The sequence below is a fragment of the Pagrus major genome, chromosome 6 (genome assembly GCF_040436345.1).
Source record: "Pagrus major chromosome 6, Pma_NU_1.0".
NCBI classification, from domain to species: Eukaryota; Metazoa; Chordata; class Actinopteri; order Spariformes; family Sparidae; genus Pagrus; species Pagrus major.
Window position 1 is genome coordinate 11604323 of NC_133220.1, and position 19134 is coordinate 11623456.

At 42.3% G+C, this 19134-nt stretch overlaps 1 protein-coding gene across 2 annotated transcripts in view; it reads right to left on the reverse strand.

The window, feature by feature from the left end:
* Positions 1-19134, reverse strand: part of slc12a5a (solute carrier family 12 member 5a) — a 152748-nt gene that overhangs the window by 45343 nt on the left and 88271 nt on the right. For both annotated transcript variants that reach the window (XM_073468366.1, XM_073468365.1), the window contains exons 2-3: positions 1351-1451; positions 732-869 (exon numbers count right to left, since the gene is read on the reverse strand). In XM_073468366.1, the coding sequence (XP_073324467.1) occupies positions 732-869; positions 1351-1451 (239 nt within the window). The remainder of the gene's footprint in view (positions 1-731; positions 870-1350; positions 1452-19134) is intronic.

Below are 19134 nucleotides of genomic sequence, written 5' to 3' on the forward strand. Positions count from 1 at the left end.
ACTCAAGCTGGCCAAGCAATGGGAAATCAGAGACTGTAGTGCCCACATCTGTACAGAGACCTGTCTCTGCCATAACATCCTGGATCAAGCTGTTGCACTCGATGGGTGGACCGTGCTTTGAGCTGACAGAGGGCAGGACGAGGAGAGGTGGACGCTGTGTTCACATCATTGATGTTTGGTGCTCAAAAAGAGTCAAAGTGGATGAACAGTGTTTCCCTGATGGCACATTTTTAATGTGAGGGTGCAGATCACATTACCCATTCACCCCAAGTGTTCATGTATATATACAGTGTACTATACAGTATGTTCTATGTTTGTGTGGCATGAAGGACTTCACTTTCATTATGTTATGCAACCCTATGATCCATAATGACAACTAAATCACCTTGAAGCCAGAATTTTGTATCATTATGGGTATTTAAGAGTTAAAGAAAATTAAAATTTTAATTGATTTTTTTTGACTGATTAACATAATTTCATTGCACTTGTAACTTGCATATATAATACTTGTGATCATTTAGAGAGCCCATTTTAAAAAAAGAGACGCACTTTCTCTGTATGCGATCATTATTCCTATGAACAATTACAATTATCATCTGTTACAGCCAAACACATGATTAATGTACCCAAATGTAACATAGTGTGTCCAACTGTACTGTCTCCACAATACAGAAAATGCCAATGCATGTTGTATCATACGGATTTATTCATACATGGATTTTGTTTCATACCTTGACGGGTTTCTTGCGCGATGACTCGGCCTCGTTGTTCTCGGCCTCCTCGTGCTCCTTGCTACCTTGGGGCAGGTTGGAGTAGTTGGCCAGGCTGCTGAGAAGAGACGACACCATGGGGCTGGTGTCCATCTCCTCCTGCAGAGGGACAGACACACACAGGATGGCCGGAGTCAGTGTTTTCATCAGGGTTTTGAAGGAAGAGATGAGCAAAACCACAGCTGTGAATTTTAATCTTTTGTTATTAAACTATATTCATATTACACTGTACATTTCAGTTACTGTGCTACACCTTTCTGCAAATTCAAGGCTTGTAGAAAAACAAACACAAGGTGCTTCAACAATAAATAGCTCATTTTCTGGTTTTGTTTTCTTTATCCCGCTGAGAGCACAATGTAAATACAGTTGTGCAGAGTTGTGGCAAATTATCTCATTGAAGTTCTTTCCTGTAGCAGTGTGCGATTTGCTTGCATTAACCTGAAGTTCCCACATGCCCTTCACCCAGTAATTACCCTCATTAATCGATGTCAGAGCCCCTATTCAATCATTGAATTGTGAGAACGAGTGTATCCTGCTTCTCACGATCATGCCCGACTGTGTGCAGAATATCGGAGCGTACCTCAAACAAGGCCATGTTCTTGCCGTCATACTGCTGGCTCTTCTCTGCGGCAGCATCACTGCTGTTGATGAAGGGGCTGCTCTCCTTGGGGTTACTGTCACCTGGAAGAAAAAGACGCACACTTTTAGACCACAAAGAAAGGATAATTCAGAAGCCAGACACGAGCTCCTTCACGTCAGAGTAACCTTTTCGTGTACTAAAAACAACCCCTCAAAAAGAGACAGGCTTTTATTTATTATTTTATTTATTGTTTAAGCCAAGAAAGACACACAGACAAAAAGCTCGAATCGGAGGACGTCTGCCAGGAGAGGAGGGGAGGCTTGTCGTCTCCACAAAGTGCCCGCAGTCAGAAATGCAGAGAAACAGAACCATAACTATTGGAGTGTGCATTCACAATATGGGCAGCGTTATATATTCCATATGGCCACGGGAGAAACACAAACTGGAACATCTCAATCAGCTTTTCGCTACGCTGACAAACAACGACATCACAAGTTTGAAGGCTAACGCAGGAGGAATAATAAGAAATGTTCAAACGCTCGGCAGCTTTTTACTCTCAAAACACTGAACAGTGGAAACAGTGTGATGTTATCTAGGTGACAGCTTGCTGTAGGCATCATGACTCCATCGAGAGGCATCTGTCCGCAAGTTCACAGTCTAAGGCACAAGGCCAATCTTCAAAATAGATAAATCTTCAAGACAAACAGAGGCAGCGTCCATCTCCTGGGAGATTTATTGACCGAACTCTCTCTTAGATCATTGACAAGCTCATTGATTTCCGATTGAGGTTTGAAAATGGATTACAAACAACACCAGACACTGACCGATCCATTTTTGCTGTGCTCCAATCACACCATGTGTGGCAAAACACAAAACTTCTTATTTTTCTCTCCATGTTACCCCTGGGTCTTTGTTATGCTAAAGACTTAAGGAGTTAAAGGAACAAAAGCGACCATAAGAATGACAGGAGAGAATGAGCTGACCTCTTTTAATTAACATGGCATCAACACTTTCTGAAGCACTTTCTGTGATAACAGAGGCGCTGCAGCAAATAAATGTGTTTATTGTGTAGGAGCCACAGGAAGTCCTAATTTTCAGAAGTCATTTTGGCTTCATTATCAAGGATAAATAAATGTTGGAAATTTTGGACCTTTTGAAATCTTCAAGCTGTTTATGTCAGTGAACAGTGAAATTTTATAATTTCCTTTACATAACTTAAACGTCCACTTTGTGAGAAAGTGGATTTTTTAGCCTCACTCCCAACTTGTCAAATACTGACACTTTGAGATGATGACTGACCTGACCTACAATCACAAATCGACAGTATTTGCTGACTTTGTGACGAGACTTTCTTACAAAGTGGATCTTTAAAGTATGAGCCTTTAAAGATCCACTTGAAAGTTATCAAATTGGTCAAAGTATGAGGAATCACAAGGATCACAGCTACTATATTTCCTTTATGTGTTTTTTTTTTTTTATTCCACAATGAGTAACCCCATGTGGGTGAAGAGTAAATAAAGTATGATACAGAAATAGCTGTATCGCCACAACTACAAGAAGTTGTATCAAATGCTTGGTATAATAATCAATTATGTGCCAGTGTTATTTAACACCTCACTGTTTTGAGCTTTAGCTGTGATTAGCCTTTATGCTTGAACTGTTTCCTGACCTGATGTTTGCTCTTGTCTTGAAAAACAATTAAATCCAGAATCATTTAATTCACCAATGAAGGTGGCGAAGGAGTATTTGGTCTCATTTGTGCCTTCCCCTTCGAGCATCTCTTGAGGGAGACAGCAGATTGCTCTCCCTCTGGCTCTCGGTCCTGTCTTGGACCGAGCACCACGAGGCAGAGTTATTTATAGCCGGGATGCAGCAGCCATGTGCCATGACGTCGGGGCACCGCTAGCAGCCGGCGCACTGTTCTACAGAGACAGAGCAATAGGGCCACTCAGACGGGGACACTGAGATTTGGGGCAAGAAAAGAGCACGGAAAGGATGACAGAGGCAGACAGGAGAGATGTTAATACAAAGAGATTTTTAAAAAAAGAGAATGAGGGTGCAGATGAGAAGATGGGGAGAGACAAAGATAGATGGGGCGAGAGCCAATAGTGACAGGAGAGAGAGAAAGATATGGGCTCAGACAGACAAAGAGGAGGCAGAAATGGGAACCCGCAGAGGGAGAGTGCCGCTCCCTCTCTCTACCTCTCTACAGGTTCTCCGGCTATAAAATGTAAAAGCTTTTGATGCATTTAAGGTTCAGCTCACTTTGACCTGCAGGTTAAAACACACACAACGGTTAAAAGCGAAGCTGGAGCACAGGGTTTTCAGAACACGTGGATTATTTAGTTGTTAGCATTCAGATATTACTATATATACACTGGCTGTGCTGTACACCTGAATGACTGTGACAGCCTCACAACTGATGAACGAGCAAGTCAGCTAATCTACCCACATCTTCAGCCTCCACTGTTCAACAAAAAGCTCCCAATGTGATGCCTCACCATTGCGATATATGACAAACTACACCTACACGTGTCATCGATGCTGCAAACTGATTCCTAAGAGTCTGACATCTCAATTTACAACTTACTATAGATCACCCTATGGAGTGTTTATCGAATGATTAATGAGTGTTTCAAGGATCAAAGTAGAGACCAACTTACTCTCTTTTACACACAGAGCATTTCTTAAAGGATCAAAGGGATAAGTGATGCAAGTGAGAATACACACACACACACACACACACACACCCACACAAACTGTTGTATATCTGAAGGGCTAATGCCCCCGAGACAACTTCTCTATCCTATCACTTATCTCTCCACGGCCCATTTCTCCTCATCGTCTAATAATTAAAACTCCATCATCAAAGGAATGATGGATCCCCCCTTTTTGGAAAAATGACAGTGCCTGAAAGAGTGTTTTTTGCTCTGACCGCATCCCCCAAGCAGCTTATCCTCCTTCAATCTGATGGGATCCATCCAACAATGGCTCTCACTATCAAAGCCTCTCCCTATCTATGGTCAAAATCCAGAGCTTTACTGCTCACTGAGCATGCGATCGTCTTCCAAATCCTCTACCAAACAAAAACACTGAATCTACACTCTTCTCTCATTTTCTTATCCCAGACATTTCACTGGAGAAGTTTATAGTAAATATACTGAAACTCATACTTGATGCTCTGTGGTTTAGAACTCAGTTGGTGTCATGCCAAGCAAGGAAATTCCTTTATTGTGCTTCTTCACTGTTTTATTGTTTATCATTCAGAGTTACATGCAAAAGTGCCTTTGTTTGTAGCATGGGAGAAAAAGATGCAAGGGCGCCAAGATTTTCAATGCCGTCAGTTTGCACAACAAGCCTCCATCCACAGGGCATTCTGACACTGACAGAAGAGCTCTATCAAATGTAACTAGCAATTCTGATTATCAACTGATCATTTTGTAAAACATATCGTTGTAGAAGCTTTTCAATTGTGAGGATTTTCGCTGTTTGCAGTGTCGCTGGGAGAAAACAAGATATCTGAAGATTTTACTTCTTACTTTTGGTTCTCCAGGAAATATTGATGATATATTGATTATGAAAAATACACAAGCCTTGAAATTAAAATGGTTAAATCCCCACTGAGGAAAAGGTACCATCTGCTAGCTTGTTAACGTTTATACCATTAGCAACCAGTTAGCATTAGGGAAACTTGCCATTATCAGCATGCATGTTATTAGCGCGGAGATCGATGTTTCCTGCATAGATGGATTTGCTAAAACGTGAACAAACATAGAGTGAAAGGGGAGGAGCAACTCAGAATGACGTTGTTATAGGGCAACATTCAGCCCACGGGTTTACAGTTGAATAGGTTTGCTTTACATTTTTTTTCTCTACATAACTGGCACAATATGGACTTGGTTGCATTTGTTACACAGCGTACATCAACCAGTCAATCGAATCAAATCTTTTTGCAGACTCACAGTCCAGATAAAAGACAAGACAGCCCCTTAAATTAAATTACATATAAAATCACAATAATATATCATAGTTTAAAATTAATATACATCAGTGCCTTACAAAGACACAGCTGCACCTATATCTCCACAACTGGGATTGGTAGCATGTAGTGCTAAATCTTGTGTTTGATAAAACCAAAATGATTTCATTTTCAGAGTTTAAGTCGGCAAATAAATTTACACATAAAACAGCTTGGAAAGTACTGACAAAGTACTGCAGCTACAAACATTAACAACAACAAAAATATAGATCCTGCGTGCATGAGCCGTACTTAAATGTGAAATATAAGTATGAGCATACATTGTGTTTGTGATGATGGAAATATGTGAGCACTGTCCCGCTAGTGTATTTCTCACATGTAGTCTCTGCTTCATATTGTCTGTGAGGATGAGCTGCACCAGGAGTCTACTTCCAGTGTTTGAGAATAAATAAAAACTTTTACTGCAAATGAGTGGAGGCCTGCTCCACTGCTCTCACTCGGACAATTCACAGTTTTCCAGCAGATCTTTGAACAGAGCCACAGAGGAGTACTTGGTGAGAGCTATTTGACTTTGTTTTATTGATCCTGCTTGTAACGGCGGTGAGGTGGTGACAGTATCCGTTATTGTTCTCTCTCTCTCTCTCCCTGCTCTGTGTCACGCTGCCATATCTGGTCTTTCTCTCTGCGGACTCACTTCAAGGGGAAAAGCCAAAGAGCTAGATGTTGATTCTTGAGGAGCTGACTCAACAGAGACTCAGGGACCACTTGTTGGTTTGGTGTGTGTGTGTGTGTGTGTGTGTGTGTGTGTGTGTGTGTGTGAACACAGTTTATATATGATGGTGCATATGCTTGGCTTGGGCCCCAGTAACAGTGTTTTGCAGCAGCAGAAGAACGGCTGTGGCCAATTAATCTTAGTCTGTGCAGAGATGGCTGGATTTCAGCCATTTTATGTGAAAATAGGGACACGTGAAATATTGTAACTGCTCCACTGCCGCTGACAAATGAGGGCTTTTTATACGCATCCAAAATGTACTCACAGCTACTTCATGTATGAAAGCAAATATAGACTATCCTTTTGGCTGTTAGTCAGACTCACAGTGGAGTAAACAGTGAGTTCATGTGGCTGTTTGGAGACATTTAATTTGTATCCAGAGAGACATGCTTCATCCGGTGGAAGAGTGAGGAATTTAAATGGAATTAGTGGGATGGAAACAAACAATTAAAACAAGACAGAGTTGGATTTTCTGGCTGCGTTCCCCGGCATTGTTCCTTGGTGCATCGCCAAATCCAAGCAGGTCATGAGTTCACTCACTGATTCTCTTGTCACCACAGTAATACATTAATTCATGACTGGCAGTCAATGGCAGAGGGATCTCTCCCTCTCCTGTCTGTCTATTACAAGTATATACAGAGAGAGAGAGAGCGAGGAGGATTGGATATTGGGTGGAGTCAGGTGAAGGATTAAGGTCACTTTAATCTAAATTCCAGTCAAATCAGGATTGACAGCAATTTAACCCAAACAGATCCATGTGCAAGTCTGTAAAAAATGAATTTGTCTAAAATTGACCCACGTGTAAGAGGTCTCAGTTATAAGGTGGTTTAATATTAAACAGATCACAAGGGGGTCACAGGAGGATGTGTTAAACTTTAAAGCTCTCATGCAGAATTATTCATATCAGTATAGTTGAAATCAATGTCACTATATTAAAGATGCACTATGTAGTTGTGGGGAAGGCATTTCAATCAGAAGAGAAAGATCTTCATTGACTGATTTTTTTTTATGCCTAAACAAACTAAATAAACAAACTGACCTTAAAGGACAACACAATTCTAGCTTCAAACAGTGTTCTGGGCACCTTATTTTCCTCTGAGAACAGCTTATTTATTCAGTTATGGAAAAATAATTCTGAGTTTGTATTATTACCTCAATATTACCTTAATATTGTAAATATAAACATTCCTTTTCCAAAACTACATAATGCCCCTTTAAATAGCTTATTTTGTCAGTTTTCTATTCATAATTTTCTTGGAGTTACGAGGACAACAGAAGAAGATGTGATCGTATCATCACGACTCGATAAAGGTCAGATGATGACGAGTAATGATATAAAATTATTGTGCGGTCGTCGACCTAAAAATTGGCTCAACCTTTCAGATTGACTGAAACTGAAGTCAGACTCCTCAATTTGTTCAATTTCTAGACAAACATATATTTGCAAATGTTTTCCAGGTTATGATACAAGCATTGATTATGCTCTCTAAGAGGTAGGAAGACAAGAAGAAGCAGAAGTACCTGTTGGTTTGTATTTTAAATACTGCATTTACAAGTGATTTATAGAAAGCGCAAACATAATGTACAGAGGAGAAAATAGCAACAGCATATGGTTACATGCCCACATCTGCCCCCACACATCGTCATAAATAGATATTCTCTCACTCTCCTCCTTCCTATCATGGCTGCAGCAACACATCAGAGACACAACAGCCTTGTATAACGGGATCTCATGCTCTGCATTTTCTCCCACTCTCCCCTTTCTAACTCTCTTTCTTCTTATTTTTCTCTACTGCTGCTTTTATCCATGATGTGGCTTTATGCTTATATGTATGTATGGAACCTGCAAGCGTGGATACCTTTGTGGAAAAATCCCCTTTTTCTCTGAGTGGTGCTGCAGGACGGGACCTGTGCGCTGATCAGTATTCAGCCTGGTGCTTCAGCTCTGTATGAATTTTAATGCAGCCTTGCCTCACAGGGTACGACTTTGACACAGTCCCTTCTCCTCAGCCCCTCAACATCTCCAGCAGAGATCCCCGAGCCGGATTGGCTTCTGCGCTGGCGGCAGCTGATTGGCTGAGAGCGGAGGGAGGCAGGAGGATGCCTATGCATGTACAGGAGAGTGTACAGCGGCTCTTGGCATGTTGACCGCGGCCTCCGCACATGTCACCGTCTGATGTCTGATGATGAATGGGTGGGTTTGGTCCAATTCCCTCTCGCTGCCGCTGCCTCGCCTCTAGCTGTGCACGTCAGGATTAATTTTTGTTTAATGGCAGGCCGCTGCAACAGCTTCCCAGCAGCACCCTCTCTATCTGACATCAGCCATAGAAGGTGATTGTAGCAGGGTGAGACTGACAGACGAATAAAACTAAGCCATCCCTCGCCCCTTTATTCGCTCACCTCCGCTACTAACAGCCGACAGGAGGAACATCTTGACAGAGGAAGATACACATCTATGTTTCTGGGTGGTGACAACTGCCAGACTCAACTATGAAATGATGCAGAGAGAGGCAGATTGAGAATTTTATTAGGAGTTTTATTTTTTCATAAACTCTTATCGTTCTATGACAGAATTCAATTTACTTCTCTGCTTCTGTTTTCACATTATCATGGAATACAGTTCAATAATCTCAAGCGCTAATATTTGACAGATACGAATCTCCCTCAGTTCGACACAAAAACACATCAGTAGCCTTCCTAAAGTGTCTTGGATTTCTACACAACAGATAAGAAGCAAGAGAGGGCTGGCAGATAGTCGCTGCTACACTGTAAAAGTCATTTTAGATAATAGATTTATGGCCTCAAACATTGCCCTTGAGATAAACTTTAGATTGGTGTATCAATCAGACTGTTGGTCCCTCCCTCACTTTGACAGTTTCACTTTGTGTCATTCTCTTAATTCTTTCTAAGCATTGCTCCTTTACTGTCCAACAACCAAAATCCAGAAGACTGTCTAAACAGAAAACAAGCAGCAATCCTTACACAGGAGAACCTGGAACAGGCAAATGCTTTTAAAACAATGATTGAAATTGATTATCAAAATAGCTGTTGATTTATTTTCTAGTGATTGATTATTTGATTCAGTTTTAAGTCATTTTACATTCAGGGAAAATAAACTATCTCAACATCAGTACTCTCTTCTCAAAAGCTCACATTTCACACCCAAATTTACTGGCACGCTGGTAAACCAAAACCCTTCAGCTCTCTGCAGTCACAACTCGGCTTGTTCGCCTGTCCACAAGCATTTTCAACACGTTGACTTGAAAGGAAAAGTGTCAGGCGGGCAGCGGGCCGCCTGGTATGAGGTGCGGCGAATGACTAGCCATGTAAAGCCAGTAACACTGAGCCCCGGTGAAGCCCGGTTATCAGACTCCCTCAGGTGGTGGGTTGGCTATGGGAGAACGCCCTGTGTCATGTCAGTCAGCTGCTTGCCTCCTGCATGCATAGAGACTGCCTGTGGTAGTAACTCCAGCTAGCTGCCGACTGCTGCTGTAATTGGTGAGCCATGGAGCCTCACAGGGATGCAGGGATGAAGGGAAGACATGAAAAAAGGAAAGAATCGCGTGGGTGCAGGTGAGCGAGTGAGCGTAGCAGGGAGGGAGAAGGACTGAGTGGGAAGAGAGGTGAGGTTGGGTAGGATTATACACTGGTGAGGTAATTGGTTGAGGAGCAAAGGTGTCCCACACCTGCTATCTTTTACTTTTTTAAGAACAGAGAAGCCAGAAGAAAGACACAGGGCCAAGACGCAGGTGGGAGGGAGGGAGGTGACAGGATGGGAGAAACGATAGCAGCTGGGAGATTGACATATTTTCATGAGGTCATGGATTAAAAATTCACCCCAACTTATCACATGCCAGGAAACCAATTTAACTGGGAAACATAATTTCCTTCTCACTGCTCTGGTGCCAGGTCCGGACGACGAGCCAAGCACTATCACACTTTTATTACATTTGGCACATTTTTTTGGACAAGGGGCTCCTATAAGAGGGTTCAGCAGCCTGTGACAGGCCGACAGAGAGCTATCTTGGCTGCGTCAGAATACGAGAGGGAGAGAGGGAGGGTTAGTGGAGGGAGAGGGGCCGGCGATCCAATCACCTGCAGCAAAGTCTTATAGGTTGCAGGGATGGTTTATGCGATGGCGAGGTCTGATCGAAGGTGACAGGGCTATCATCTCGCCAGGCCTGCAGCCTTCTGGCTCTCTGATGGAACGCTGGAGGTGAGAATCCAGGTGCAAATTAACAACCGAGTATTTTCTCTGCTGACCAAACCCCTCCCGGCTGTGGCCACGTTCCCCATCTCTCCCCGCTTTGACTTCCAAGTCAGAGAGAAAGCAATCTAGCCGAAGCCCAGAGGACAACAGGAGAGAGGGGGCGCGTCCTCTCTCTCTCTCTTTCTCTCTCTCAGCACCTTTCCTCATTTATTTCTTTCTCCAGTCTTCTCCTCCATAGGGTGTGATACCACATCCCTGTGGTCTCCTCTCTCCCACACCTCTCTCCACATTCTCCTTCTACTTTCTGCCCTTTTTCTCACCCCTCAAGTTTTCTCTCCTCCAGGAAAACAACAAAGTCAACAAGCAGGGCTGCGGACAAAGACAACCTAAGTAAAAGTAAGAGACGGAATAAAAGATAATAGATTTATCTAATAAAAACAAAGAATTAGTGTCTACATGAATGACTACATGAACTACTACTTGAAATTATTTATTATTATTGCTATATTATTATTCATTTAATTATTTTTTACTGTTGTTGCTGTTCACTTGGTAGGACTGAAGGTTGTGGTAGACCTACTGTATACTTTAATAAAAATGATAACATCAATTAAAGCTGGGATGTTTGATGTAAATCACAAGAATGCATCATTTCTCTTCATCACATAAAACATCAAAATGTTTACTATTCTGACTCTGCCACACCTTCATCGGGCAGTGTATCCTGGGAGATACAACTCATGAAATCCAAAAATGTGAGGGACTGTTTTACTTGGAGGCAAATGAGATGAGTTTTAAGTGCAGTATCTTTTACAGCTCATTTCCCACTCCTGCCAGTTTGAGGGGTTAAAAGCACCATAATGTTAATTTGTTAAGTCTACACCGTCTTAGTTTATGCAGAACATAATGATCGAGCTGGCTGGTTAATGTAATGGAAATCCACCAAGCAGCATGAGACTTTTTATGTGTTTACTGGGCCCACTTCTGGTTCACAGGTCGACTTGCCTACTGGGAAAACTTCCACAACCCCAGATGGTTTGTCTGCTTTACTGGCCTGGTAAATCTCTTACTATTCCAACTGCTCAAAAATTAAAGCACGCAGGCACACAGATATGGTATCTCGGCTGTCTTTCAAGATAAGTTTTCTAATATTCTTACAACTGACCGTCAGCTGCTGGCTTGAGCTCAAACATCCTTAAATATCTCTGTGATACACCACAATTATGACTTCAATGTTGACTTTTCTGCAAATTGAGCAGCATCAGACCACTTCACGTGAAGAGACAGAAAGAGAGACTTATTACGTAACATGGCCAAAAATAACTTCAATGAAACACTTCACCATCCTCTCTGAAAGTCAAGGCAAGTTGGCATGGTGGGGCTGAAAGGCTGAGGGGGATAAATCTACATCAAACTAATTTGCAAGGAACTAACAGCATAAATTCAGCTGATTTGCAAGGCAACAACATCAGCGAGCAGAAAGGGTCATAAAACTCATGCAACCAAGTCAATCACAGCCCTGTTCAGGCGTATGATGAAAAACAACTTCAACTTGCACCTGAGAGGCTAACAAATGTTTTGTGTGACTTTACATCTTCCCAAAATTACAGATTAAGTTAAGATAAGAAGATTGCCTATAAACTAGAGTATTTTCAACATTCTTCTCATAATAAATTTCATGATAGACTGATTGTCCAGGTTCAGGTTCGTCCTGTTAGTGCTACGCTAAATGATTGTCCTGGATCAGAGCCAAGTTTCATTTAAAGGTCCAATACGTAGATACTCCGAGCTCCCAGTCCGGATGATATGCTGCCTTCTATTTGTTTGGAGCAGGATCAGCTATCCAAAAAGGATATCCTTTCAACGAAGTACGGATATTGACACATTTTACTTGGATGACACTCATACTCATACTCAAAAGTACCGGATACTTGTTTCACCCTGACTATTACATTCTCATCTACAGTATGTCATATCAGTTCAGCTTTCCTGTGTTGCCTTACAGCAGCATACGTTTCTGTTTGTGGCCACTGGGGGGCACCAAAAGTAGAAATTTCATCACGGTATAAAAATGATCTGGCGTAAACGTAAAAACTTTGAGAGACGATCCAAGAAGTCCACTTGAAGTAAGGTTAAAAGGCAGGATTTTACAACTCTAGACAGCAAGTAAGTAATCACAGCAGCTACCATTTCATCTTTTGCTCTGACGACTGTGAGGTAACGACAGTATTCACGTTGCAAAGTAATCCACCAGCAGTGTGTGCTTGCATGTATTAGATTGGACAATGTAGCACGTTGCCCGGTAACTTGGCATTGTGTTGCAGCAAAAGCTATGTATGCACCCCCACTGTGTTGACTGACTGTCCAATATTCACTCTACTATGAGCTCTGTTTTGCTTTCAATTAACTCCTGTGGGAAAAATCACTCTTCAGTTGCTAAATGCTCCATTATGTTCACCAGCTAGTTGCTAACTGTGTCTGCTACTGGTCGACTGAAAAAAGCTAAAAAAAAAAAAAAAGTGAACCAAAACAGTTAAGTTATGGGCGGTATAACCAAAACAATAAGCTGAAAGACGCTAAACAAATTCAAAGAGCTGAGGGTAACTGCAGAGTTGAATGATGAAGTGACAACTTTCATATTATCATTTGACTGGTTATAAAAAAAAATACAGCTCCGTGCAGCTTTAAGTTCAACTACATCTTGTGAGGCTAGTGGTCCTGCATCAGCACTGAAGACCTGACATTTTGATGGAAATAAAAAGAGAGGGAAGGGTGCAGGAGGGAGCGAGGGATCACCCATAATGACGAGAGTTTATAGGCTATCAACTTCAACGGGCAAAGTAATGGAGTCAGGAAAGACAGACTGAAGCACTGCAGAAGGCGGACAGAGAGAGTGACACAAACAGACGGAGCCGCACACAAAAAGATTAGAGCCTTGTTCTTCAATCTGGCCCGGGCAGATAAGACTACAGCATTCAGGGATTTATCAGGTGCCTCAGTACAGGTGCATTACCTGGACGGCTGAGCGCAGTCCCAGTCATTTACTGATAGCGTACAGTATATGCGCCTCAGTGTGTGCATGTGTGTCAGTCTCAGTTTCTAACACTTGTGCGCTCGTTTTCCCATTTCTTCCTGAGTGCGTGTGAGCGTGTCTGCTTGTGTGTGACCGCTCTGCCCAGAGACCCACCGCAAGGCCGAGGCTCATCTTGTCGGAGCCCAGCAGATCTTAGCGGATATTTCTGGTCTCTGGCAGATAAATAAATAATGGAACACTGGTTTGGATTTAGACAGAGATGAAAGCTTTAAGAGATGAGCTTTTTACAGCTGTGTCCTCGGAGAGACACAGAGAGTGAAAGAAAGGGGAAGTGGCACCACGCAAACACATCACCCCAGAAAATAGGGCCGCCTCTTTAAAGTGCACTGAAAGCACACGTGGAATCATACAGTATAATGTAGTGCTAAATATAGATTTTTAAATGCTAGTCATCTGCATTTTATTAAATATTAATGCAGCAAAACACTTTTTTTACTTTGGATCCTTAGCACAAAAACCCCTCTCCTTGGATTTACTCTGGAGAAAACGTGTGGGTCCAATTGAAACAGGAAGTTATAGCCAGAGAGCTCAGGGAGTTTATCGCCACTCCACCGTCTCTTTTGGTCTAGACAGAACTATTTTTTAAATGAAAAAAAAAGGCGAGAGGAAGTTGTAAAAGAGGGCCTCTAGGCAGAGGAGGGAAGTGAAGGGGCTGTTTGAAATATTATCCGCTCTCTCTCTCCATCGTTTCCTCTTATTCACCTCCTTTTCTCTCTGTTACCCTCTGTAGACTGTTGCCTGGCTGGTAAGAACCACTGTTCACTTGAATAGGGAGAGCTGCTGTGTGTGTGTGTGTGTGTGTGTGTGTGTGTGTGTGTGTGTGTGTGTGTGTGTGTGTGTGTGTGTGTGTGTGTGTGTGTGTGTGTGTTCGTGTCAGACTGCATCCTGGTGGGCCCACAGACTCAAAGACTGTGGCTTTTGTCTGCCTTTGATTACTCTATGAATTATGCATCCCGCACCTCTCTGTTTGTGTGTCCGTGTGTGTCTTTGTGTGTGTGGAACCGAGCCAGCGACTGCAGCGTTTAGTGACAGTGACTGATACCGCTTCGTCCTTCTCAGACGCTCTCCCTCACACGCCCACACACACATAAAATCATGCGTACTCACGAAGTCACACACTAACGCACGTATATACACACACGCTAACTTAGTTACAGTGACTGATATCCGTCCTTGTCTGCTCTTTACTCTCCCGTCTCTCATCGGCCCTCAGAGAGCCGAGCCTGGACGTCTGAACACCGTCAAGGTCAAAAAGCTGTGTGCGACATTAACAAAGCTGTGTTGCTTTAATTAAAAGCAGGGTGTGGCTGAGAATTTCTGGAACAAATTGTTTTAAATTTTCAAATAAGAGCAAAACAGTCCACAGATATTCAATTTACATGGTATAAACTCTTCACATTTCAGAAGCTGTAATAAGGGATGTTTATTCATTTCTGCCTGATAAAGTCCGTCTTTGTCAATTGGATTAAATTGCACAGCGTTAGTTTTGACATAAGATGGTATGAGTCAAGTGGGGATATTGATATACAGGCGCTTCAGTCGACAGATCCTGTGGTCGGAAATAATCTCGGTGAGCTGACAACTTGTCAGACAAAAACGGAGCTTCTTAATAAAAACACACTAAACAGAAGCTCAGCCCTCAAAATGGTGAAAGTCTGAGGCTTCTTTCTGTCGTCAGAACACTCTGTATCATGGATCTATTTCAACAAATTTGTCCATGACACAGACAGATGTTACATACTGTTGTAGACATAAAACACTCACAATTCTGCTGGATAATTTGAATATGTCCATTTATCTAAGCAATGTACTGTGTTCAGCGGCAAACAATGGTAAATGCTAAAATGTAGTCTAACAGTGGCACAAGAGGAGAAGAATTACCAAGCCAGCAAACTGTCTCAGTAATGTCAGTGACACACCAATATGTAATTAAAGTTTGTACACGTTAGCCAACATTAGATGCCATAAACTACCAAATAAGGCTGTAGCAAAAAAACTCATTAGTGTACTGAACTTAGCCAAGGTTAGTTTTATTGCTAATGAATTCAACTTCAAATCTGAAAAGAGAAAAAATGTGTTATTTCTTCTTTCAAAAGTCCAAAGTCCTGCTTTAATCAGCCCATTTGTAAGGCTAAGATGTTGGCAGTCAACTTTTCGGCAAACCACTGATACAGACACAGAGATGGAGGAGATGGTGGTGGAGTTACAGGCGAGAAGGCTGCCAAGCCAGTGACTCTTCATGAGCTCACCTCAACTTGACCTCTTTGCCCATTTTTGGTTTAGTTGGGGGCTGGTGACGGCTACCATGAGCTTCACGACAGCTCTCACCTACTGTAAAGCCGATGTCACTGAGACTACATCACTGTTTAATGCTGTGTATGTCGATTCTCTGAGCATCACACACTGAAGAGCCAAATCATAACTTGTTGCCATTAGTAGCTGTTCTGTGGGGAAATCACAAAAAACAATCAAGTGCGTGAGAATTACTGGTCAGATGTAAACTTCCTACTTCAAACAGACTGCACCACTGCGGCACAACAGACTTCTGGTCATAACTTTTGATAAAGTGACCTTCTGCTGTCAGAATTACATCACCACATCCATCCATCCATCATGCCTGCCCAGCGGAGTCCTCCACATTAGAGAACAACCCCGCATTCATGGACGAGGAAATCCCTCAAGACGGCATGTGTGTGCTGTGCATGTGGACCAACGGGGAAGGCTGGGTGCAATATGCAGTGGTTTACACTGTGACTTGATGCTGCACAGTCATACGTCTTACTGTCAAGATAGCAGGTGATGAATTCAGCCAGCTGTCTGACTCTCTCGGCAGGAAATTCAGTGAGAGAGAGAGAGAGGAAAAGAAACACAAAAAAAGGGAAGAGGAGTATTGAGGATAAAGGGAAAAAAAGGGAGTGGAAAGGTTGGAAGGGTGACTGCTGCCTTGTTACAGCGGTGGAAGAAAAATGGCTGCAGTAGAGGGAGAGATGGAGTGTCGGATATGAGATCGGGAGGAAAGCCAGAACAGAGATAGAAATTGAGGAAGAGATCAACAAAGGGAATCCATTCAGTCCAGACATTGGTTTTCACAGTGACGTTGTTCTGCTATCGAGATCCATCCATCTCAGACACAATGCACCAGTCTCTCCAGCCCACACCACATTTACACTGAATAAAAGATACAGTCTTTAAGATATAGAGCAGCTCAGCAGGGGACAGCAGACACAATGTCGGGCCTCTTACTCCACTATAGCTTTGAACATCCTCAACGCACCTGTCCTCCCTCTCACCATCTCCCATGGTTTACATTTTCCAGTCTCAACAGGAGGGAGAACAAGGTAAGATAAGAAACTTCTTTTTGCACAATTTCTGCTCATACGAAAATAAACCTGGATTCATTTACATGTGGACGTTTTTAGAGAGATAAAATTGGTCTATTAGCTCAACTTACCATATGGCACGGTTAACAAAACAAACAAACCAATAAAAAACAAGATTTTTCAGTATTTACAAACACACAGGCTGAAATAAATGAGGCACAGGCAGGGCCACATATGTCGTTATCATCAGCAGTGAGGCAGAAGAGATTTAGTGAGCGCGGTGAGCACAACTTTGCTGCTGTTTTGTCATAAAAATGTTGCCCCTCTGCAGAGCCAATGCTCACTGTCTCTGAGTGGGGACAAGGTGGATACTGTGAGGGTTAAACGTTACATAACTTAACTCGTTTTGTTCTATATTTGGACCCTTTTGGCACGGAGGGGAAGACAATCTAAATGATCTCAACTATTTTGTCTCTTGCAAAAACGGTGTGCTTGTTTTGTGATGACATATTAACGAATGCTGAAGGTTTTGTTGACCTATTATGTTTTTTTGCTTTTTTCCCTTTCCTTCAGTCTTTTATGTGTTCTTGTGCATATAAAATATCTTGAAAGTTAATAAGGTAAAAGTCCACACAAACAGAAGCTCCTCTCTCCCACAGAAAACACAGCTCCTGTAACGCCTCGTCAGCAGCCTCGCCTTTAATTTTGCGGCTTTGTGACAACACCATGTCGCATATTCACATACTTTATGCCTAGCTGCTGATTTTGCATGTAGCAATGTATTCAACAAAGCTGCTTTCTTGTCGTTACTGGTGCTAGCTCAGGCGTGTGTGAGATGACCAATCAGAGGAGACTGGGTATTTTGGAGGGGGGCCTTAAAGAGACAGGAGCTAAAACAGAGCGTCTCAGGCAGAGGGGGAATACAGTGCGGCAGTACTGGACAGAATGAGAAAGTGTTTTTTGAGCATTAAAGCATGTAAACCTATTCTAGTAGCAACCCAAAATAAAATTATGAGCCTGAAAATGAGCATAACTTGTCTCCTTTAAATAAATATGGTTATACAGTCAACTGGCTCGACTTAAGCGTTGATTTTCTCATGATATCACATCATCTCACGTCATCTTGACTGTTTTCTGTTGTCTTGTTTCTCATCAGATCAATCTTTGGACTCTTCTTTGGCTGTTTTTTATAGTACTTTACAAAACCTCAAATGTATCTGCTTCCAGATAATACAAGAATGATTTGACAAATTATCTTCAATTGTCAAAGACGTGACACATTCTCAATGTGCTTAAATGAACTAACAGAGGGGAAATCCTGTTCTCCACTTTAATCTGATGTCAAGTTCTCCACACTTACAACCAAAACTGAAAAGAAAACAATATTCCACTACATCAAAGAACCTAAAGATCTCTTTATACTACTAATTGATGCTAACAAAAGATGAAATAATGTCATAATGTACAGTTTGATCCTCACTTAGCAATGTTGAAATGTAAAGATATAAAAGGGCAAAAGAAAAAATCATGTTCAAAGTCGTTTCTTCTTGGCTGCCAATGTGACTGATGTTCCTCCGGCTGCAGCAGCGGCAGCATTCAGCAGAAACCAGCCAGCGGGCTGCTAATCTCTCCCTGTCCTCCCTGGTTGTGTGTATTGTCTAGTGTTTGACAAGCCACCTCTGCCAGCCTCCTGCCTCCAGCCACAGGACTGGCACAGTCGCCTGTGAGCCTCCCTCATTGAGATTTAATGGACTCCCACCAAGAGGCCGTTAAACAAGGCCACCATTTTGGAAAGTCCTTTTTGTCTCTGGGAGTCGCTTACAGGCCAGTGACTCTACTGACAATCGACGGGGTTTTTTATGGACAATAATGACACAGCTTGACTGAAGTCGATACCAGACATGAGGAGGAAGCTGTCAAGAAGGGTATCGATGCAGCTTTTTGTAACCAGTTTATTGTTGGTTGTTTTTCTCTGGTTACAACATAGACTGCTTTTACTGGAAAAAGCCTGTTGTTGTTTGGATGCTTGGTTTGAAGTGGCCCGCAGGAAGAGTCAGTGACACAGAGTTCCTGCATATTTTAGTGGGACTCTTTTGTCCTCTAAACATTCACAATGGGATTTCTTGAGGTATTCCACAACCCTCAAAAAATGTCTTAAAACACCAAGCAGCTGTGTGAGTGATGCTCGCTGTTGTTCCTCCCCTTTTTGGTGAGACAAAAAGGTTGAAATGTGTTTATTCTGCTTTTATTGACCATAATGTTTAATGAGGTAACCTTGGGTGTAATTATCGTATTTTGGATGTCAGTCATTGCTCCATTTTCCATCTGTAAGGCTGTGTGATGAATTCAGCTTGTCAGTGATTTGTCGTTAATGCTGAGTTCTTTCGTATACCTCTGCTGCGCTCCTTA